This window comes from Sitophilus oryzae, unplaced genomic scaffold, assembly GCF_002938485.1.
Source record: "Sitophilus oryzae breed Bouriz unplaced genomic scaffold, Soryzae_2.0 scaffold_1576_pilon_pilon, whole genome shotgun sequence".
NCBI classification, from domain to species: Eukaryota; Metazoa; Arthropoda; class Insecta; order Coleoptera; family Curculionidae; genus Sitophilus; species Sitophilus oryzae.
This window is the reverse complement of record NW_022146254.1, coordinates 14,490,748-14,515,473: the sequence shown is the minus strand read 5'-3', so window position 1 is coordinate 14,515,473 and position 24,726 is coordinate 14,490,748. Positions and strand designations below refer to the sequence as shown.

Sequence of the window (24,726 nt, the reverse complement as noted above, 5' to 3'; positions counted from 1 at the left end):
GTTAACGAGTCGTTTCTTAATTTCTCTTAATTAATGCAGTTGGTACAGGCCTCACCTGGCCATATTTTACCTTTTAACTGCACGACACTGGCTTGCGTAAGACTATGTTAAAAAGGTAGGTTTATATTCTTTTATCGAAAAATTCCGATAAATAATCAAACGAGTTTTAATTAAATTCTAGTTAGAGTTTGTGAAATAAGACCTTAAAAAATTAATATTAGCTAAATGCAGTACAGAGTGTCCCATTTTCGTGTGTTTTATAGGATTTAAAAAAATTGTTGTGATTTATTTAAAAAAACACATTGAACCGTATTTGAAAAATGACAGTTCTCAGTGAAAAACTAGTTACGCCACTGGATTCTATGTAAAAAACTCTACAGTTTTCAGCTTTTCGATAAGTTATAAGATAACCAAGATACGGAAGGGGTTAAAAAATGCAACTTTTTCAAGTTCGTCCTGTTTTTCAGAAAGCAAGTGGGCTAGGATAAAATCTGTGTAGTATTTTTAGTTTCATAAACGAGAAACCCTATTAAACACACGAAAATGGAACACCCTGTACGTGGTCTCTGATGTAATTAACCCTTAAGTATCAACCAATCAAAATACCCTAAACTGTTTTTAAGCCTTATAGTGTATATGACACAAGATCTGAAACATATTTTAGTGTGTATCTTTAATATAAAGATTAAGAAATATTTTGTTCACATATTATCTATGAATTAGAAGCCTTAAAAGTAAGAGAAATATCATCTAGAAAAGATATAATATAATCTCTCCAAGGAAAACAAATATGAGAATGACAGTTCTGTTATTTTACTTATTACTTCAATCTGTGTAAATAATTTGTAAAGTCTCTCTTTAGTAAACTCTTTTATGTGAGCCATTTGCCTGCCATGATTGGTCTTTTATTTTCTTCAAGATATTGCTGGACTATAAATATCAGTAATTTTAGTCCAATATATTCAAAATCATTTTAGACTACGACTAACTTTCAATAGAGCAGAATTGATGAAACAATTTGACGTTGATTGATTTTTACATCTATTCTGGTCCTTTTCTGATCTCTAGGTTACATTCTCCACACTACTTGTACACTGAACCCTTCATATAACGCTTTTTCAATGGTCTATCATTGCCTAGAACTAAGAACCGTACATTTGCCATGTTGTACTGACAAAACGTGTTCTATCGTTTTTTCTTCAGATTGAAAAAAGCTGCATATTTTTAGATTCCTATTAAACTTACAAACCCTGCTTACAAACAAGCTTATACTGCCCTGTTAGTAGACCCACTACAACTTTGACAGTCTCTCTGTTTGAAAGTCTCTGCCCTGGCTAATTTCTCCACAATTTTAGAGATTTGTTGGCTACCCATTATTTTGAGGCCATTCTTGTGTTTGTTCTTGCAGCGTAGCAGAAGGATTCTGAGCCTGTGAGTGGCATTTTTGAGACCTTGAGTTTTCTGTCTTCTTTGGTTTAGAGGATACTAGCTAAAATGATTACAGCACTTAGGTTTCACTGGTCCAAAAATTGGTTCATTGCTTCAAAACCCTGAAATATATCCAGCTAATGCTGTTCAAAATTATAAATTCCTGAAGAGTATTATTTAAAAATATAATACAAAATAAAATGTTTTGTCCAAATGTTATTCATTTATTAGATAGTTCACGAACTACAAAAATCATTGTGTCACCCCCAAAGTATTGAACCACTTATCACCACTGACGCCATTGAAGTTGACTAAAGGAATATTAGTTTGGTTTGGTTTGCATCTTGGTATTTAGATCAACTCCATTCCAGTATTTTTTATTTTTATATCTTCACTTTGTATATTAGTAATGTTAGTAATCATTACTTTGCTCTAAAAAATGTTATTTTTATATCAACTAGTAAACATGCAAATATTTATTTCGTGTATAACGCTTGTTTTTCTCTCAGACTGTCAGTTTTTTATAACTCTATCATCTGCACATTAAAGATGACTCTGTTTATGATCGTTTAATATACCTCCTGAATCTCAGTTTTTTCAGTTTTTTAAAGATGTATTCTGATACTGTTATAAATAGTTTTAGAAATATTACATCTCACGGCCTTACGTCTCTGTCGATATTGATAGGATGTTTTTAACTTGTCAAGTTACCACATACAGAAGAATAATAAAACGAAAGGCACTTATTTGAAACATAACTATAAAAGTGATAAAAGTGTTTTATTTTTTTTGGTAAATTTGGGATTATCATTGTGGTCGATTTCAATCAAAAATATCAAAAAAAATAATGTACGTGTTATGAAACACCCTGTAGATTTTCAAGGGCACTACTGTGTCCGAATCGCCGAAGATAAACTGCGTACAAGGTTAATATTACCTCATTGAGAAATGGGTTTCAAGATTTAAATTTCGTATTAACAGTCGTTCGCGCGTCTCGCGCTAAAGCAAAAGATGATACTGAGGACATTTTTCGGGTTTTGCTTGATTTTGGTCACGTTCGGGGTTTGTCAAGCACAATTTTTCAATTTTTTGAACGGTTTTGGACGGTCTTTTAGTGGCAGTGAAAATGTTATTAACGACAGCGATGAGTTTTTGGATGAGTACGATTTTGTTGTTATTGGTGCAGGTATGTATAATGTTATTTATTTTATCTAAATGTATTACATCATTAAAATGGATAAAGACAAGCACAAAAATACTTGATTTAAAAAAAAAATATGCAATCCAGCTGCATAATTTAATATTTCCAAGAAATAATAGTTAAACGACTTTTAGTTACATTACAATTTTTGTTGTTACACGATTGCCTCCTACGTTTGGTAGTAAATATAATTAGTTACATTTTACAGATTTGTATCAGTTTATCAGAAAAGCTTAACTATTTTTTGTATAATCATTATATTGTTTGGAGAGATTACTAATTTCAAAGAACATGACTATTCGACAAAGCCAACGATGTCATTGGACTCTAAGAATATTAACATCTAGAATTCTAAGAATATTAACTTCTACTGAAAAAATTGTTGTCCTCTTCTAATTTCCGTTATAACTAAGTTACATTCTCCAGTCGTATCTTTTTCAAATAGGCCAATAACTTGGACACTGAACCTTCCATAATATATGTCTTAGCAGTATTAGCTGAAAGCAAAATAAAACACTAAATCACCACAATACATCAAAACACTTTTACTTTTACACTGGGCGCGCCTTTCGCTAACCATGTTAGTATCATCAGCAGATGATTATAAAGTTCATGGAGCTTAAGTAACATCAATTTATAAAAAATTGTATGAATATCGAAACAATTTTAATTAACATCTGCAAATGTCATTTTTGACAATGTCAAGAGTGTAAAAATCTATTGACACCTAGGATTGATACACATCAACTGTGTGATCTGCATGCCAAATCACACAGTTCGGATCATGTTCGGATCTTAAGATAAATAAAGCCTTGGCAGCAAAAAGGAGACGTGCCAGGAAGTACTAAAATATTTTTAGATTTATATTTAAATTAGATTATAAAATATTTTGAATTAACGGGCTGTTTATAAAACCCTGTATAGAGAATATTTATTTAGAAATAACACATATTTATTATTCCATTTCCAGGATCCGGTGGATCTGTGGTTGCGAACCGCCTCTCAGAAAATCCTGATTGGTCTGTTCTCATCCTGGAAGCCGGCAAAGATGAAATCTTCCTGACAGATATCCCTTTAATAGCTTCTCTGTTATCCATAACGGGTTACAACTGGGGATACAAAAGCAAAAAACTGAAAACAGCGTGTCTTGGACTTATTGATGGAAGGTGTAATATTGCCAGAGGAAAAGGCTTGGGTGGTACAAGCATCATTAATTTTTTGCTGTATACCAGGGGCAATAAAAAGGATTTTGATGATTGGGAAAGCATGGGAAATAAAGGTAATTATAACAGTTATTATTATTAAATGTTTATCGTGTGATGCATGGGAAATCGGAACACGGGACAATTTTAACGCAAAGTACCTACGGCAAAGGTACAACTTTAACGCCTCTCCAAAAAAGTCTAATACAACTTTTGCATAAAATCATTTGGGGATATATTTGATCTTTTCAAAATTTACATGGGATCAGTGGCGGATACAGAGGGGGGCCCATAGGGCCCGGGCCTCCCCTAAAATGTATGAATTTGGTTAAAAATTAGGCTTTTGGGTTTAAAATGGCTCCCTGAATAGCATATTCTACATTACTTTTTATTTGGCCCCCCCCCTAAAATAAATTCCTGTATCCGCCACTGCATGGGATTTCCTATGTTCCGTGTTCCGATGCACCACGACACTCTTCAGATGATGGTTTATTGTTATTTTTATTACAATATTCAGAAAAGACACATTTAATTGGTCTATTTCGGTAATTTTTCCATAGCCCAGTTAAACATTTGGTTTAAATATAGACATTTTAAAATTTTATTTAAATCTATCCCTGATTATCCTACCTACTTTGATTGTTTATAAAAACTGTCAAAAAGTCATAAGAGCTCCAAATTTAGTTTCAGTTTTTCTTTACACTAAAATCATTATAAGTTATATCCTTGTTTATATACGGATTTTATATATAAGTAGTTCATGCCAAGCTCCTACATTAGTACCATAGATAAAAGAATAATAAATAATCTACTTTTAAGATAGATATGAAACTTAATAGTAAAATTTTGGGTCAAAGCGCCCCTCCGTGTTTTTAGTGGAGACTACGTTTAACCCAGCGCCTTCGCCTTTTCTGCTGTAAATGTTTTTTATGTTTATATTTAAATTCAAACGATTTATTTTTAAAGTTACACTAATATATTAGTATATCAGAGTAACTTTAATAAAACATAAGAATATATATATTTTACAATTTATTTTTTTATTTATTTTACAGAGTTTCATGTAAATGATCGTAAGTCGACTTGCTGTCTAATGAATAGACTGAGATTTATAGATTTTAAAGCGAACGAAAAAAAAAATCAAACAACGAATACATACCATATATTTTTCTTTTATCTAAGATACATACCTTATCGTCTTTTGGAAACACGTACATTTTTGCACTTTTGTTAGTTTCTTTGCAAGATGCAACACAACAAGAAAACACCATTTTTACAGTTAATAAATAATAAAACTATTTCTGACTATGATATTTAAAATTTAGATAGATAGAAAATTAAAAAACAAACCAGTATTTGCAAACGCAGGCTCAAATTCAATAAAAATCAAAATTTTTCCTGCGAAAATCAGACTTTTTTCGCTAAGAAGGTATTTTTTGATTTATCAGCAGTCGTTGTCAAGTTGACAATATACAGGGTGTTTCCGAATTAGTCTAAAAAAAATTATGGTGTGATTCCTCATGTGTTCTTAAAACAATTTTTATATAACCATTAGTTCTAAAGTACTTCCTTTCTGATCTACAGGATGTTAAAATTTAAAAAAATCGATTTTTTTTTTGCTTAACATAAATGGTACACCACTGCTTTTTTAAAGAAAATATATTTTTTTCTTGACTGGCCATTCTTTTTCAAGAAAATTGATCTTTTGAGTTTTTCTTGTTCATCAAACGGTTGTCGAGAAAAAAATAAATATTCTTATTAAGAGCCCGCCTTAATTCGTTTTCTAACGATTTTTATTTTTTAGATTAATTAGGAAACACCCTGTATATGCATATCACAGGCAACCAAATAAACTAATAACCTCTAAAAATAATTTTTCCTACCACTAGCGACATACCATGTTTTTAGTGCGTACTAAATTATATTATCAAAATTTCACCATATAAGTTTCCAGGCAATGATTAGTACTTAGAACAGTGATGACAAACCTATGTTATGCGTGTCAATAATGAGAGACGTGCATGTACAAGTTCTACTAGTAAAACAAGCATCTAAATGTAAATCATTGGTTTCATAATTTTGGTTTTTGTATTTTAAATGGCCTTAAATAAATAATTAAGTTACAAAAATTACAAATTTCAATTTTTTTTAGTTTTTATTTTTGTGAAATGTGACACGCTACGAGAATTATGTTTCGATTTTTCAAAATTTTGACACAACGAGCTCAAAAGGTTTGCCATCACTGATTTATAGAACTTTTATTCAATATACAGATGGAACTCATTTATGTATTTGTAATTTTACGTTACAATTATTTTAACTATTGAATAATTTTAAGATTTTTTAAGAGCTTTAAGCTAAAGAAGAAAAAAAAGAAAAATTATAGCGTGCATATTTTGGAAGTTACTTTATTGTATTATTTAGAATTTGTCCATTCTCTTTATGATGTTCTTGGATAATACAACCACTAGAAAGTGGAATTTGAAGTGGTACTTGCCTTTTAAGGAAAGATCATAGTGTACTCTCGTAAACTATGAACTTCTCTGAATGTATTATGAAACATAAATTTAACAATTTTTAAATGAAAAACCTATTCTATACATTGCCTAATCAGTTTTATGCTTTGTTATTTACTATGTCTGAATTAAGTTATATTAAAACTTAAAACATCAGTCATTCAGTAAGTCTAGCAATGTATGTTTAAAATATTTACCATCCATGGGTAGAAATAACCATAAATATTGGTATTCTAATCTCATATGCTTGGAAATGACGATCGATGACATTTACCATGACTTTAACCATGAATATTTAACACCACTGTATTTGGGAGACTTGAAATTTGGAGAATCATATTTAGTTATAAAATTGTTTTTTTAAGTATTTTTAGTGCATTATTGAGTTAAAAATATATTTCTATTAATGTTTCTTTTATTAAATCAAGACGAAAATATAAGTTATTGTCGTAGTACTTTTTAAGGATGGAGTTACGAAGAAGTCTTACCCTACTTCATTAAATCAGAAAACTGCTCGTCATGCGAGGATATAGCTGGAGAGTTTCATGGAAAATCTGGATACTTAAATATAGAACATCCAGGATATCAAAGTCCTTTTGTCAAACTGTTTATCGAAACTGGAATGGACATGGGATATCCTAACAATGATCCAAATGGCAGAAATGGTCTTGGTATGTATTTATATAAACATAGATACGGTTTTAAGTAGTGATGCCTATCACTTTTTTTGTTTCAGGACTATTTGTACTTTTTTTGCAAATTCAATGCATTTAAAATTACTTTTTTTAATCTAAGAAAAGTAATAATCTTTTTTTAATCTAGAATTTTTAGAATTTTAGAATGAGTGGGAGGGGGGTTAATCACTTCGACCTTACAGATCCATTGTGTCCCCCTTTCTTGAATCATAACTCATCATACAGTCCCAGGGCTTTGACAAAAGCCAGTATCTGGGACGGTTTTATAGAGGATAGTTCTCCATCTCCAATATCAGTCGTACCAAAATTCATGGCACGAATGGTTGTCGTCTCGGCGCACTCAGTGATGAGGTGTACTGGTGTTTCACCATCTTCCCCACAGAATCTGCATTCGCCGTTTCTTCTTAGTTTCAATCTACTGAGGTGTTCATTGAGGAGACAGTGTCCTTTTTTGCAAATTCAATGCATTTAAAATTACTTTTTTTAATCTAAGAAAAGTAATAATCTTTTTTTAATCTAAAAAAAGAATCTTCTTCTTCAGATGCCTATCCATTCACTGGATGTTAGCGACCACATGTTGAAACCTGTCTCTATCTCTTGCGGTGTTTATGAGCTCTCCTATAGTCTTCAGACCGGTCCACTGTCTGATGTTTCTCGCCCATGACAGCTGTTTTCTACCTATTCCCCTCTTGCCTTCTATTTTTCCTTCAAGTATGAGCTGCGGAATGTTGTATTTTTCATTTCGAACTATGTGTCCTAAGTAGGAGGTCTTCCGTTTTTTAATTATATTTAATAGTTCTTTCTCCTTCTGCATCATATTGAGTACTTCTTCATTAGTTATCCTATCGGTCAACGATATTTTCAAGAGACGCCTGTATGTCCACATCTCAAAGGCTTCTAATTTATTTATAGTATTAGTTTTCATGGTCCACGCTTCCACCCCATAGAGCAGGACGGACCATACGTAGTTGCATATCGTAGACGCAGCTGCAGTTGGATGTCTCTGCAGTTTAGTACGTTTTTGAACTTAAGAAATGCTGCGCGCGCTTTTTTTATTCTGGTTCTAATTTCTCGTTCAGGATTCCAGTCCGCATGCAGCCAACAGCCAAGATACTGATATTTTTCCACCCGTTCTATAAGCTGATTTCCTATGCTGAGGGTTGAGTTCGCATACCTTAGTTTGTCACGGCTAATGATCATGAATTTGGTTTTATTAGCGTTGATGTTTAATCCATATCTGTTGCTAGCTATATTTAGGCGGGTACACATGTCTTGTAACTCATTCATATTGTTTGCTAGCAACACGGAGTCATCTGCGTATCTTAGGTTTGATATTGGGATTCCATTAACCTTTATTCCCTGCTCCGAGTCCTCAAAAGCCTCACTGAAGATCTCCTCCGAGTACATATTGAATAAAAGTGGAGAGAGTACACAACCTTGTCTTACTCCCCTACGTATATGGATATCGTCAGTTCTGAAGCTTTGTGTCTTTACATGTGCTCATTGATACCAATATAAAATTTCGATGCATCTATTATTTCAATTTTTCTCTGTATTGTCTGAAGTTTGAGTTTCAAATTCATGACCACTGGAACATGGTCTGATGGTATATCTGCTCCAGGGTAAGTTGCAACTCTTGTCACAAACGAATGATATCTTGCATTTATCAAAATAAAATCAATCTGATTGAAATCAATCAACATTTTCCGTTCCGTCCTGTGGTGATCTCCATGTGTACAGTCTTCTTGGATGCAGGCAGAACCATGTATTAGTTATCCTAAAGTTTTCTTCTTGGCAAAACTGAATCAAGAAAAGAATAATAATATCTAATTATTGAATATTGTCAATTAATATTTTCTTCAGCATCTCCATTTTTTTCTAATAAATAATTTCATTAAAGGCTTTTCAAGAGTCCAAGCTACAATGAAAAAAGGTCTCCGATGCAGTGCCTCTAAAGCCTTCTTAAAACCAGTAGCGCACAGATCAAACCTCAAAATATCTCCTCAAAGCCGAGTAACGAAAATCTTGATCGACCACCAAACTAAACAAGCTTATGGCGTGGAGTTCATCAAAAACAAACAAAAATACACAGTGAGAGCCAGAAAAGAAGTTATTCTAAGCGCTGGCACGATAAACAGTGCTCAGTTATTAATGTTGTCTGGAGTTGGACCAAGGAGTCATCTGGAGGGTTTAGGAATGGAAGTTATTTCCGATTTACCTGTAGGATATAACTATCAAGATCATATGGCGATGTCAACTATAGCATTCTTAGTAAACGAGAGTGTTACAGGTAAAGCGGGGTTTAAACTGTGTCACTTTTGATGTACAGGGTGTCGCATTTTAGTTGAAATCATACGGTATCTCCGTTATTCGTGAAGATAGAAGGGTGCGGTTTGCACCAACCCGTCCCACTTTTTTGTCAAATGGAAGATGCTGTAAACAAAATTTTCGTAGCCCTCTTCATTTCTGAGCTACAGAGTCTTTTTTAAAATTTTGCAATTATGGACCCCGTATCTCGGTTATTATGAAAGGTATCTCGGTTATTATGAAAGGTATCGAGAAGGTGGACACTGTTTATTGTAGAACTCTTATCTTTACTAATAATGGAGATACTATATGATTTCAACCAAAATGGGACACCCTGTAGATTCTAAAAGAATAATTAAGAGTGAAACAATCAACCAAATATAAATAAATACAGAGTGATATATCTTTTTAAGAAGCTTACGATGTAAGTAAGCCAGATCATATGATATAAAAAAAACTAACTTTAGTTCATATCTTCAAAATACTCTTTTCGTAGAATAACAAACTACGTCACTGTGTTCTACGCAAAATTATACCGTTGGTTGAAGTTCTACAATAAACTGTTTTCACCTTCTCGATACCTTTCACAATAATAAAATTGTCTGTTTGAAAATAAAATTTCAAATAGACCCTGTAGCTCATAAACGAAGAGGCCTATGAAAAATGTGTTTACGGCATCTTCCGTTTAACAAAAACTGGGCCAGGTTTGTGCAAACCGCAAACTTCTAGCTTCACTATAATAACGGAGATACCGTATGATTTCAACCAAAACGGGACACCCTGTACACTTTCGATCAAACAAAAATCAGAGACAATCTACATTTATCACTTTGGATGATTCCTTCAGAATGATCAAAAAAATTTAAGTTTAGTTATAAAGAAAACAATCTAGATTGACAAAAGATCTGTAATTTAGTTTCAGATTTAACTGTCCAGAATCCAATAGATATTTATAATTTTATTGCCAGAGGAAAAGGTCCATACACTATACCGGGTGGTGCAGAAGCTTTGGCTTTTGTGAAAACGAAGTATGCTTCCAAGTCTAATGATGATTATCCAGATATGGAGTTGGTTTTAGGAGCTGGTGGACTTAATGGCGATGTTATTGGTGGTTTTAGAGCTTTATTAGGTATTATTATAATTCTATTAAAATTTGTTATTTCTGTGTTCTATACTGTTTGCTCTCACAGAAATAATCAAAGCAAAGATACCATTTTTTGATTATAAACTGGATGTCCCAAATTCGAGCCACGTCATTGGCATCTCAGAAACAAGTTGCACAATTTGATGCTGATCAAATTATGGCATACATTATTGGTCTTGGGAGCTTAAAAGTTCGTATTTCTTGGTCGTATTAAAAAAAAGTTGATGATGGCAGTTCAAAGACAAATCGTCAGTTTGAAAACCTGATAACACCATCTTTTAGAGCAAAAAAAGTATCAATGACAATGTGCAATCTATTTTGCTTTATATGTATTTAAAAATAAAATAAAAATGAACTCTTGGAAAAATCTTCGAAAGTATTCCGAATTTTTAAACTTTTAAAGTTGTATTTCAATTTAGCATCAAATTGCACAACTTTACCTTCGTTTACTGGCTTCGTATCTCTTGTAGTCTCCGAGATACGAGGCATGTTTTTTAAGTAAGTACCGTTTTGGAATTAAAAAAAAAACGTGCAAAGATATCGCAATAATTTTATTTTTACATGAAAGCCTGTACCTTAATCTACTTTTCTACATAATTTCCGTGAATATTGAGGCACTTGTCATAACGTGGCACCAGTTTTTCAACACCCTCCTCATAAAATTCTGCCGCCTGACTGGTTAACCACTGTATCACAACTGTTTTGACTTCGTTATCGTCTTGAAGACGCTGACCGCCCAGGTGTTTCTTCAAGTGCAGGAATAAATGGTAGTAACTGGGCGCCAGATCAGGGCTGTATGGAGGATGATCTAGAGTTTTCCATTTAAAAGATTTGATGAGATCTTTGGTCCGATTAGCCACATGTGGATGGGCATTGTCATGCAGCAAAACAATACCCTTACTCAACTTGCCAAGTCTTTTGTTTTGGATTGCACGGCGCAGATTGTTCAATGTCTCACAATGAGATGCTGCATTGATTGTCTCATTACGAGGCAGAAACTCCACTAGCAATACTCCTTTTCTGTCCCAAAAAACTGTGCACATGATCTTCCGGGCAGAAATTGTTTGCTTAAACTTCACTGTTTTGGGTGATGATGAATGTCGTCATTCCATGGACTGTTGTTTCGATTCTGGTGTGACGTAGGCCACCCATGTTTCATCACCAGTAACAATTTTGTCTAAAAAATCTTCACCTTCATTGTGGTACTGCTCAAGGAAAGTCAATGCACTCCCTAAACGTTGGGTTTTGTGCAAATCCGTCAACATTTTCGGAACCCAACGTGAACACAATTTCCGGTAATTCAAGTTCTCGGTCACAATGCGATACAAAACACTACGAGAACATTGAGGAAAGTAGTCGCACAATGATGAAATTGTAAAGCGTCTGTTTTCTTTCACTTTTTCGTCCACTTTCTGCACCAAATCTTCATTAACGACCGAAGGACTCCGTTCTTCATCATGCACATTTGTGCGGCCATCTTTAAATGCTCTCACCCATTTCCTTACCATTCCATCACTCATAATGTTTTGTCCGTAAACTTCACAGATCTCACGATGAATATCGATCGGTTTTACGCCTTTAGCACTAAGAAATCGTATGACAGCCCGTACTTCACAATCGGCGGGGCTCACGATTGTCGGAGGCATCTTAAACACTCAATAAACAACGTATACAATGAAGAATCAGACTGTACTGGCGTCTGTGCATAGACAAGAGATGTAGGTAACTAGCGCGCATGCGCGGAACGCCGACCGTAGCGCTGAGGCGGCGGAATCGCAAAACGGTACTTACTTAAAAAACATGCCTCGTACCATTGATGAGGTTCGAATTTGGTCACCCTTTACATATAAGACTTGATGGATTATTACAGTAATTTTTGAAAATATTTCTGTGAATTACCGCAAATAATGCAAATTTAATAAAAATATTTTGTATTTAATTTTAATAACATCTATATAAATTTATTTAGGTATACCTCAAAAATTCTTCGACTCAGTCTATGCCCCACTGATCGGCAGACCGTCTTTCAGCATTGCCCCCGTATTGCTGAGACCAAAAAGCAGAGGCCGAGTGTCTTTAAAAGACTCAAACCCTCTCCATTGGCCTGTTATCGAGCCAAATTATTTCTCCGAAGAGGAAGACTTGGCAACGATGGTTGAAGGAATTAAAATGGTAAATATTTGGTGAATTTATTTTCGTTGAAATTAATTTTGCCAAAATAAAAATGTCATGACCTATGCAATTATACCAAAGATTTAGGGCCAATCTGGCATGGAACCAAATCAGTTTGCTGTTGACGCTTGTACAGGGTGACCCAAATTCTTAGGTGACTAAAAGGGTCTCCTTGAAGGTCAAATTATGCCAAAGTTTTGCAAGTTAAAATTATCCGAATAATTCTGAAGATATTTACGTCCATTTATGAATGTTTGCTGTGTATGTTTGAAAAGATATTTTAAAATAAATGTCACTGCATCATCACAATACAGTTAAATACCAGATCTGATGTTTCATTTCTGAGATACCATCATTAACTTTACATTTTTAAATATAGATCTGGATTTTTTACCCAAAAAATATTGATTGTATTTTACACACCTAATACCTAATCAAAGTATATTCATTTCTGTCCAACATATTGGGACATCCTGTAAAGCCATTCAACATCAAAAGCCTTACGATATCTTTCCTGGGCCTTACTATATGCGACAGTATGACACACTTTCTTTGGATGAAGTTTTCTAGCTGATATTTGACTATTGCAATGATATCTTTGGTGATAGCTCATTGAAGGCTTAGTAAATATCTTAGGATTTACCTCTGAGTAAGTTTCCTCAATGGTAGTCTTAGTTATGAGCTCGAGTTTTGGCGCGATGGTACTTGGAAAGAGTTTAGTGAGTTCCATGAGTACATCCACGTTATTTCCTGCTAAATCTGACTTTCTGAATGAACTAGGATAAAGTAATTCGTCTAAGGAAGTTTGTAAATTGGTAAGAACCAAATCTTTATCACAATTTTTCTAGTGAATCATCTCAACGACGATTTTTTGTCGTTAGAGGCTTCTTGGTATTAGGTGAGATCATTAGGTGAGATAGATCTTCTTAATTTCGAAAAAGTTTTGAAAAAGGTGAATTTATGGTCACATTCTTAAAACTAAACAAAATATTGCATAAAATTAAACTCGGGTTTTATTGTAATATATTTTATTCACACTATTGATTTACATGATTTGCCCTAAATATGATGATAAACTCATGTTTTATAGTGAAATATTTATTTTTGATTAAAATAATTTGTTCTGAAGATGACATACAATAATATTATGTACTAATAATTACCATTAAGTTTAGTTTGTTAAAATAAAGTCAAAAGTGTATATAGTGTGGTATATAGGGTGTCCCAGGCTGAGCGTGCATTAGAAGTTTCTAGAGAACTACAATATCTAGATCGGAGATTTTTTGCACATCACTGTTTCACAACGGGATCTATCGATTAAAAATATTTTCAATATGGCGGCACTTCCGGAAATACCGAAAGTTGACAGCAACTTTCTTATTTTAAATGGGTGTCCCCATTTTTTATTACATACTTAAATTCTTTGTAAAATGTTATGAATTTTGATTTTAAACACTCTATAACTAACATTAACCGTTTTTGAGAAAAAAAAATATTTAAAATTTTTGGACAAAAAAACTGCCTGTCAAAAATATGTGAATAGTCTAAAGGTCAAATTTAGTGATTACCACAGCCACTGTGTTACAAATGTGACTCCCAATTTCAAAAATTAAATTGTTCGAATGTCATATAATAATGGCCGCATTTGTCATGGAATTGAGCGATTAAAAAATTATCATAAATCATTTTTTTCAAATGGCCCCCCTTGAATGGCTGTGAAAAGGCTTTTCAATTCGTTACTTTTTGACTATACATGTTCCTATACCTAAAATAAGTCGTTTTTAAGTTATTCAAAACTTAGTTTTAAAGCGTATATTTTTCTTGATTTTAACTAGTAGCCTGTGACTTTAGACGTCAAGTGATGTAAAACAATAGATCTGGCCATGTCATATTATGACACTTTGTTCAAAAAGCAGTATGTTATCGATCATTTCCAAGGCAATTTTGCGCTGTTTTCTTTTCGATCATACGGTATATTATTAATAATTAATAAACGTTCAACTATTAGATATCACTAAAGAGCGAAAATGCAGTAGGTACAGTACAGGCAGTATTTATAATATAGGACATTCAATTAAATCGTTTTCTGACAGATAAAAATAAATTATTGTCTGACTGATGTCACACTTAATGTCAAAGAAAGCTAGATAATATAAAAAAAAAATATACGTTTTCAAACTAAAACTTAAATAACTTAAAAACGATTTATTTTAGGTATAGGAACATTATAGTTAAAAAATAACGAATTGGAAAACCTTTTCATTAGTAAAATATAAAAAGTGGGTTTGGTTTGGTTTCCATTTGAAAAAAAATGATTTATGATAATTTTTTAATCGCTTAATCTCATGACAGCTACCGCCATTATTATATGACATTTGAAGAATTTAATTTTTGAAATAGATAGTTCATAGACATAGATAAATGCAACAAGTTTAGATTGGAAAGCCCGTAAAAATTTTGGGTCGCGAAATTATTTTGGGTCGCGACCGTTATACGCGATCTGGCGCTGCTATAGCGGTCGCTAAGAACAACGGCAAACAAAAACAGAAATAATTTTCTCTTGTCAAAGTAAGAATCTTCAAAAATCATAATAATCTTTCAAAATCTAAACCGCTCTCATTAAAGAAATTCCGAAAAGTGTTTATAGCGTCCATTTTCAAAGTAATAATTGCTATCTTGTGAGTTTAATTCAAGTTTTATTTACTCCAACCGGTGATAATTGTGAAAAAGTGGCATTAAAAACTTAAAAAGCTGTGCTGTGAACTGTGAACTGCAAAAACCATCGTCGATCGTGGCATAACATCGGTTTCCAATGTTTCATAGGTATTTCATACATGCGTCCTTATATAAAATAAAGTTTCTTGTATGCAACACACTGTCTTTTATTTATAAAATTAAACGAAAATAATAATAAAATTGAATAAACAATATTTGGCGATATAATTCCGGAAAAAGCCGAACCGCTCCGAAATTTTCAAAAGTTTTGGGTCGCGACCGTTGCAAGAATAGCGCCAATATGGTTCATAGATAAATATTGGAAAGTGCCCATAAGGACAATGTAAACACTATTTGGCGCTATTCTTGCAACGGTCGCGACCCAAAACTTTTGAAAATTTCGGAGCGGTTCGGCTTTTTCCGGAATTATATCGCCAAATATTGTTTATTCAATTTTATTATTATTTTCGTTTAATTTTATAAATAAAAGACAGTGTGTTGCATACAAGAAACTTTATTTTATATAAGGACGCATGTACGAAATACCTATGAAACATTGGAAACCGATGTTATGCCACGATCGACGATGGTTTTTGCAGTTCACAGTTCACAGCACAGCTTTTTAAGTTTTTAATGCCACTTTTTCACAATTATCACCGGTTGGAGTAAATAAAACTTGAATTAAACTCACAAGATAGCAATTATTACTTTGAAAATGGACGCTATAAACACTTTTCGGAATTTCTTTAATGAGAGCGGTTTAGATTTTGAAAGATTATTATGATTTTTGAAGATTCTGACTTTGACAAGAGAAAATTATTTCTGTTTTTGTTTGCCGTTGTTCTTAGCGACCGCTATAGCAGCGCCAGATCGCGTATAACGGTCGCGACCCAAAATAATTTCGCGACCTAAAATTTTTACGGGCTTTCCAATTTAAACTTGTTGCATTTATCTATGAGATAGTTGCATGCAGGGGCGGGAAAGTGAAATAGCAAACGCGGTTCCACCGTTTCCACGGAAATTTCAAATAAAATAGTTCCAGCCTCAGGCGCTAGGTGGTAGTGCAATTAATTTTTAGATTAAGAAGTTGCTACTAGTTATTGCCAGATGGCGTTAAATCAGAATTTTTTGTAGTTTCTATAGTTTCCAACGGCCATTGTCATACTATTGTCAAATTCTCAAAAAATATTGTCGTTGTCATAGCGCCAATCATAATTTTATCAAATGATATGCAAATGATTATCAAAACGTTTTTCAAACTATAATTTGTTATATGTGTTTTAATTAGACAATTCCTTTTGTTTGTGGCCCTAAAAATATAATGTAAGTCTTTTATTTTTGCCATCATTTAAGTACCTATTTATATTTACTCCATTTACAAAACTTTGGGCGTATTACGTTGGTCTTGTTTTATTATAATAAAGGATTTTTAAATGTTTGACTTATAAATAAAAACTTTAATTAATAAATAATATTTACACATGTTTGGCCTTAATTTTATTTAATAATTGTATAAATTATACTGTTAAATCTTATTTTTTACACATCACAACGATACTTGTTATTAGTATTGTTGAATTTGTGTAAAAAATATGATTTAATAATCAAATTTAATTATTTTAGAGTAAAATTCAATAAATACGCTCATTTAAAAATCCCGCGCTTCGATCCATTTAAAACAAGCCTTACTCAATAGATGGCACCACTTCTGTAGGACCATTTTTCAGTATGGCAGAGTATTCTTTTTCTAGCTAGGTATATTCTTTGGTTGCATGTTTTCTCTTTATATCACAGTAGCTAGTGATCAGTAAATTTGAATTTTAGGCTATACAAATTTTTTTGACAGGTAACTTTTTTTGTCCAAAAATTTTAAATATTTTTTTCTCAAAAACGGTTCAAGTTAGATATACAGTGTTTAACATCAATATTCATAGAATTTTATAGAGAATTTAAGTATGTAATAAAAAATGGGGGCACCTATTTAAAATAAAAAAGTTGCTGTTAACTTTCGGTATTTCCGGAAGTGCTGCCATATTGAAAATATCTCGGAAAATATTGTTAATCGATAGATCTCGTGGTAAAACAATAATGTGCAAAAAATCTCCGATCTAGATATTGTGGTTCGTGGTTCTCTAGAAACTTCTAATGCACGCTCAGCCTGGGACACCCTGTATAAGAAGTTCAACAATAACAAGTTAATAAAATATATGTATATTCTAAAAAACAATATACCTTATAACGATCTATTTAAACATTTATTTATAATTTTATGGCATTATATTTTTAGTAATGTTTATTATATTTTTAAATATGAACATTTATTTAATATATTATGAACTAAAATTTTTATCTAACTATTCCTTCGATAAAAAAGAAGATTTTTTTGACATAAATTTATTTCTGTGAAACTTCTATTTTTAGTTTTAGAGTTTTAGTGTCAATAAATTAAAAACTAAATATTTTCGGTTATTTATGAAATTCTTATGCACCTAATTTAAATCAGAAATATTATTATGGTTCTTGATGCGAAAGGTGTATCTGTATATTAAATATATTTTCTGTATATTACATACATTTGCATAACTTTGTATATTACAACACTGTATAATATGATGAATATGTATAAAGTCAAAAATAACTGTTAGTTAATATTCGTGTTACTAGGTTGTGCTTCAATAAACTTTAACAAACCTTTTTTCTAATATTATTCTAATCGCTCACCTCGCAATCTCTTAAACAATTTTCTAAAGAACTAGCACCGTTTTGAACAGTATTTCTAATCTTATTTTGTAACTTCCTAGCCAGTTTGGCTGTCTTCTTTTTCGGCAAACAAAAACACACCTTTTTTTCAGATGCGTTATCCGATTCATAGCACTGGTAGTTCCTCGAGCTGTATTCTCTACAGTGCGGACACAAATTATCATCTTCTTGAGTACTTTCTGAAACCATATCCTTTTGGAGATTATTTTTTTCAAAAAACGTACATTCGTATTTTTCACAAATAGTACATAAACATGACTCGTACTGTGAATCACATGGATAAGTTTGTGAAGATCTTCGAATTTTGTTTGGCTGAACAGTTTTAACAAAACTGGTTTTAGTGCTAGGTTCTTGAGACATAGGCACTGACTTGTTACAGTAACAAGTATCTCCATTTTCCGAACACTGGTACATACAAACATTCTCTTTCTTCTTTCTCAAGCTTTTTAAGTCTCTATTTGTCATAATCATGTCATCTTTAATCACCTTATTCGGGTTTGTTCGAAGAATTAAATCATCTTCTGGTCTTCTGTACATAAAAATAGGTCTCTTATCTTTGTTAGTTTTAGGACATCTTTGCAGAGCCTTGCTGTAGCCCACAGTATGACACACTTTCTTCGGATGAAGTTTCCTAGCTGATATTTGACCATTGCAATGATATTTTTGGTGATGACCCATCGTAGGTTTAGGAAATATCTTAGGATTAACCTCTGAGTAAGTTTCTTCAATGGTAGTCTTGGTTTTGAGTTGGAGTTTTGGCGCGATGGTCCCTGGAAAGAGTTTAGTCGGTTCCATGAGTACATCCACGTTATTTCCCGTTAATTCTGTCTTTCTGAATGAACTGGGATAAAGCAATTCATCTAAGGAAGTCTTGTAATTGGCAAGGACCACACCTTCATCACAATTTTTCCACTGAATCATCTCGACGAGGAATTTTTCTCGGTAGAGGCTTCGTTGTAACTCACCTAATCTTCTTTCTTTCAGAAATGTTTTGTAAAAGATGAATTTTTCGTCGAATAACATGGGGAATATTGGTTTATAAGCTTCTGTCTGGATGTTAGAGTCCAGCATCCCTAGTTGCAAGGAGATTTTTCCATTGGAACACAGCCAAACTCCGGGACAAGAGAGTTTATGTATGGTTAGTTCGGCTTTAACCAGAAAACTTTTGGTCGGCATGATTTTTTTTGAAGTTTTCGTTCAATTTCGACTCACATTCTGATAATTTTGGTGTAAAATAAAGGTCGTGTTTAAAAATACTGCCAGTAAGATCGATAGGTATATAGGTTAAGCGACATTATGTCAGTGTGTACCTTGACAACGGCTTGGTAACGAGTTTCATCAATACCAACAACCTATTTCTGTTGAAAGATGAATAATATTTCGATGGATTCAAAGATTTAAAGAATTCGCGCTTTAGTAAATGTCATAGTAATGCGGCTGATGAGAATTTCACTTGCGAAATGCAAGGTTGTCAAGAGGTTGGATCAGTTATAGGTCAAGAATTTCTTTAAAACTGGAAATGATGGCCTCCATGCATTTTTAGTCGTTATTGCTTAAAGCAGTTTAATAATTAGAATAAATAATTATTAGAGGTATACAGGGTGCTATCAATTTGACGTACGAGCATCGGTATCTCGGAAACCGTAATTGATACAAGGATGGTTAAATTGGGGCAAAGTTCCGCCTTCACCAAGATGCCTTCAAAAAAGTTTTAAAACTTTCAAGGGTTGCTAGTTTTTTGAAAAAAAAGACGGATTTTTTTGAAAATCAATTTTATTTTTTCCTGTCGTAACTTTTTAGAAAATCAAAAAACTAATTGCACTTGCTCATAGCCACTTTATTAGGGCTATCTGAGAGTATTTTTGGATTTCCAAATTTGCTAATAGTTTGTGAGATACAAAGGCCAACTTAATTTATTTTTAAATACGTACCTGCATTTTTTATTGCAGGTTTTGAAAGAACTCGGTCTTTCGAGTAAAATGATATGCCATAGTTTATATTTTTTGTTTCTTTTGGGTACCCTAACAACGACAAATCTATTTAATTATTATTTAAAATAATTTCAAATCCGACTCTGGTCTTTTAAAATTATTTAACCTGATTATATTCATCGCAACAATATTGATCAGCGCTAATTAACATTGAATTAGTAAAATCGAGCCAATTAAAAGATTCAAATAAATAATATCCAGGTCAGCAATTTAAAGATATTATATTTCATTTTTTTTATTGTGAGTTTGAAATCTCAGTGTACGATCTAATAATATGCATTATATTAATCATAGTTATTATAAATAAATCAACTTCTACAAACTAGTTTCTATTGCTCTACAGGTTCGAAAGGGTTACCACCTTCTCTATTGAACAAATTTATTTTTCGTTCAATTTTATTATTTATAGCTCTTTGAACAGATATATAGAACTTATACTTCCGAATGCATTTGGTACTCTTTATTGTAAATGTTGAGATCAAGTAATGCCCCCAAAATAATTAAAATTAAATAAATTGTGTTCGAACGTCCGAAACAAAAAAGTATTGTGTGGCATATCTTGTACTTAGGAGACCGAGTTCTTTCAAAACCTGAAATAAAAATTGCAGGTCCGTATTTAAAAAAATTAAGTTGGCCTCTGTATCTCACAAATTATCAGCTAATTTAAAAATACTATCAGATAGCCCTAATAAAGTAGCTATGAGAATGTGCAATTCGTTTCTTGATTTTCCAAAAAGTAACGATAGGAAAAAATAAAATTTATTTTCAAAAAATCCGTTTTTTCCAAAAAACTTAGCAATCCTTGAAATTTTAAAAAAAATTTGATGGAGTCTTGGTGAACATCCCAAAGCGCAACTTTGCCCCAATTTAACCATGTTCGTATCTATTACGGTTACTGAGATACCAATGCTCGTATCTCGAATTAGTAGCACCCTGTATACCAAAACAAACTTTTTTAAAACGAAATTTTCTATTAAATGCAGTGTACAGGGTGTCCCATTCTCGAGTGTTTTATGAGATTTCTCGTTTATGAGTAGAGATCTTCTTTGTTCATGAAATAGTGGACGAATTTTAAAGTGTTGCATTTTACTACCCCCTTTGTATTTTAATTATCAAACAACATTTTTATCAAATAAACATTTTCAAATTCGCCCTGTATTTCAAAAACTAAGAGGGCTAGGTCAAATCTGTTTGTAGCATCTTTAGTTTGATAAAAAATATAACAGTGATGCGAAAAGCGCATTGTTGTATCTCAATTCATAAATGAAACCCCTGTTAAACACACCGAAAATGTAATCTCATTAAAAACATGTACAGAATGTAAAAAATACCAAGTCTTGCAACACAATTCTTCCACTATAAAAAGTTAGGTTAGGTTAGATAGGCCAAGTCATTATAATTATTATACAGGGTGGTCCGAACTGTATTCCGGAAACTTCGGCAGCGTATTCTGCAGATTAAAATAAGTAAAAAAGTTCGTATAAATGTATGCTTATTTTCAGAGATACAGGGTGTAGAAGTTTTATTTTTATATCGATTTTTTCTAAATAATTGAATTGTTCTGAAGTAACGTCAATATTTGGATGAAAATTGGTGTCTGGGAGTTTTTTGACATGAGAAATTTGATTTTGGTGTCAATATGACTCCTACTAGTAGAGGGCGCTACCTACATGTGTTGTGATCTGTATAAAACTCCCGAGTGAAAAAAGATACATTTCTGGGACTTTTTACGTAAAAAATATCTCTTTGTAAAAATCGCTACGAGCAACCTTTCTTAAGATATTTAGAATGGAAATAGACAATACATATCATTATTGATGAAAAATAAACACATTGAGTAGGTAGTTATTTCACTGAAATAATAAATTAAGGAAATTTTTATGTTTTTTAAATTGTAATTTTTTCTGCAAAAAATGATGATAAAACACTTTCTATTGAACATTTGACACAAAACCATTTCAAATTTATAATTTCAGTCTAATAACTATTTAAGCTTGATTTTCATGCGTCCATTATCCGTTGATACGATGGTCCGATATTAATTTTATTGGTTGAATTTAAAGACTTCGATTGGTTAGAAACGGTTAACCAATTGAAGCCTTTAAATTCAACCAATAAAATTAATATCGTATCATCGTATCGTCGGACAACGGATGCATGAAAATCAAGCTTTAGTCAATATATGTTTAATTTATGTCACTGATGACAGGTATTGATAACTTCGATTCCAAATATCTCGAAAACCATTATTCGTAGCGATTTTTACCAAGAGACCTTTTTCACGTAAAAAACGTCATAAATGTACTTTTTTTACTCTGTAGTTTTATACAGGTACGGACGAAAAGTTATTAGTCTTCAAACTTCAAGTTAAAAATATGTAAGTGGCGCCCTCTACAAGTAGGAGTCATATTGACATTAAAATCAAATTTCTCATGTCAAAAAACTCCCAGATACCAATTTTCATCCAAATATTGACGTTACTTCGAAATTATTTGGAAAAAATCGAAATAAAAATGAAAATTCTACACAATGTATCTCCGAAACTAAGCATTTTAGGATATACATTTATACGAACTTTTTTACTTATTTTTATCTGCTGAATGTGCTGCCGAAGTTTCCGGAATACAGTTCGGACCACCCTGTAGAAATAAAGATGACTAATATTGATACTAACAATTTATAACAAAATTGTTGAATAGGTGCTGTAAGAGAGACTAAATAAAATAAACTGACTTGCTTTTACACGAGCTCCCACAACTTTTTATAGTGGAAGAATTGTGTTGCAAGACTTGGCTTTTTTTTACATGCCCGATATCTATGTCGACAGATATCTTCTTTGGTTATGTTATTAATAATGCCACAATAATTCTAAAACATTTCTTTTCTTTTCTAGGCCATTTCCATTGCCCATTCGAACAGATTTCAGCGATACAACACCAGAATCAACCCGTTCCCATTTCCAGGCTGCAAACATCTGCGTTTCGGATCTGACGAGTACTGGGCCTGCGCGGTTCGTCACGTGAGTACCACTTTGGGCCACCACGTCGGCACGTGCAAAATGGGTCCAATGGGTGATCCGACAGCTGTAGTAGATGAACAACTGAGGGTGTACGGTGTGAAGAACTTACGGGTAGTTGATGGGTCGATTATGCCCAATGTTGTGGCTGGACATACGAATGCTGTTATATTTATGATTGGAGAAAAGGCTTCTGATATGATTAAGGACAGTTGGAAAGGGTTTTAACATACCGTATTTCTTTTTATTGTGATTTGTTTTTGTATATAGTAGATATAAGGTACTATTTTAATAAAGTTTTTTTTTGTTAGTGCATGATCTTATTTCATCCATATAAGGGTCTACTGAGCTACTATAACGGGCGGTATAGTGGCTCAGTTATACAGGGTGGCGCCTCTCATACGCCGCACGGTGGGGTATTAGCATGAAAAAGGTGATCGAAATTCGAAAAAGCAAATGTGTTTAAGATTTTCCAAAAAAAGATAAATGATAAGTTAAATCATCTCTGCCATGAATGGCGTTGCTATGGGTGTGTTTAGTTGCATTCATTTGTTTCAACGAAACGTCAAAGTTGTTACTTCTCACAGATAAGAGGTAAATGGCTAAATTTTATGTTTAAAATTATAAATTCTTGTTGTTCTTGTGCTCTTTTTACGTTTATATTATTGTTTTGATTGAAAATCTCAATCTCAGCAAGCTGCAAATATGTATTCTACAAAAAGGTATTATTTATTTTGATATTCTCTATACTAACGATTTTTTTTGCAACTAAAAGTTAGGCGTTCAGAAAATTTGATTAAATTTGTGACATTTTTATTATACTTAGAGATTTAGTTGCGCATTTCGAAGAATTCAGTATATTGTCTATATACGTTTTACTTAGTAAACATTGGGCTTTCATACAGTAAAATAAAATACTGCGACTTTTTGCGATTTTGCTGATAAAATGAGAAAAACATTCTTCGTTTCCTCTAATTTGCCAATCAGTGATATACTAATGCGAGGTGTAAACCGCGATGGCATTGTTGTGTACAAAGCGATCGCATTAGTGCCATTAGCAGTATAGCACAATTTGGCATTAGTAGCGACTTTAGTGGTATGGGCATTGCTCGCGGATCAGTCGTAGCATTAGTAGTCGTAGTTGCGATATTACTACTAACACTGACCGTGAAAACACTGGAACAGTGATTTTTCTTCCTTTTTTTAGAATCGACGAATTATCCTTTATTTTGTTCATATTATTTCCTTTTTAATTGAGAATAGCAATAATTTATATAAGGTCTACATAAAAAAATTTCGATCAACTATCAGTATCAAATACCCCACTGTGCGCCGCGGAGGTTCCAAGTTCCAACGAGAACGACAGTTTGTATTGAAATGAAATTTTGTGAAGATATGTAGGTTAATTCAGAGCACTTTTGAAAAATATTCTGAGTTCTACAGGGTGTCCCCAAAAAAAGTTACATATCAAAGTTGTGTTTTTTGTAATAATATTATTAATTGATTTTTTGTATTATTTATTATTATACATATTTATTATAATATATTATTACCCTATTTATTAATTGATTTTTGGATT

General features: G+C 32.6%; 2 protein-coding genes across 2 annotated transcripts; one reads left to right on the top strand and one right to left on the bottom strand.

Moving 5' to 3' along the window:
- The first annotated feature begins 2,416 nt into the window (after positions 1 to 2,416).
- On the top strand, positions 2,417 to 23,408 carry LOC115879330 (glucose dehydrogenase [FAD, quinone]-like). The gene is made up of 7 exons (XM_030896104.1): positions 2,417 to 2,614; positions 3,600 to 3,908; positions 6,812 to 7,018; positions 8,943 to 9,332; positions 10,266 to 10,478; positions 12,463 to 12,665; positions 23,025 to 23,408. Exons 1-7 carry the CDS (start codon positions 2,440 to 2,442, stop codon positions 23,373 to 23,375), a joined length of 1,848 nt encoding a protein of 615 aa, XP_030751964.1. The 5' UTR covers positions 2,417 to 2,439; the 3' UTR covers positions 23,376 to 23,408.
- Positions 17,832 to 19,620, bottom strand: LOC115879331. The gene has a single exon (XM_030896105.1). The coding sequence runs from the start codon at positions 19,314 to 19,316 to the stop codon at positions 18,090 to 18,092; it is 1,227 nt and encodes a 408-aa protein (XP_030751965.1). The 5' UTR covers positions 19,317 to 19,620; the 3' UTR covers positions 17,832 to 18,089.
- Positions 23,409 to 24,726: the final 1,318 nt, after the last annotated feature.

Coding starts and splice junctions, on each gene's coding strand:
- LOC115879330 (XM_030896104.1), top strand. CDS start 2,440: ATGATACTGAGGACATTTTTCGGGTTTTGCTTGATTTTGGTCACGTTC. Junction 2,615..3,599: donor TTTTGTTGTTATTGGTGCAG/GTATGTATAATG, acceptor TTCCATTTCCAG/GATCCGGTGGATCTGTGGTT. Junction 9,333..10,265: donor AGTAAACGAGAGTGTTACAG/GTAAAGCGGGGT, acceptor TCTGTAATTTAG/TTTCAGATTTAACTGTCCAG.
- LOC115879331 (XM_030896105.1), bottom strand. CDS start 19,316: ATGCCGACCAAAAGTTTTCTGGTTAAAGCCGAACTAACCATACATAAA.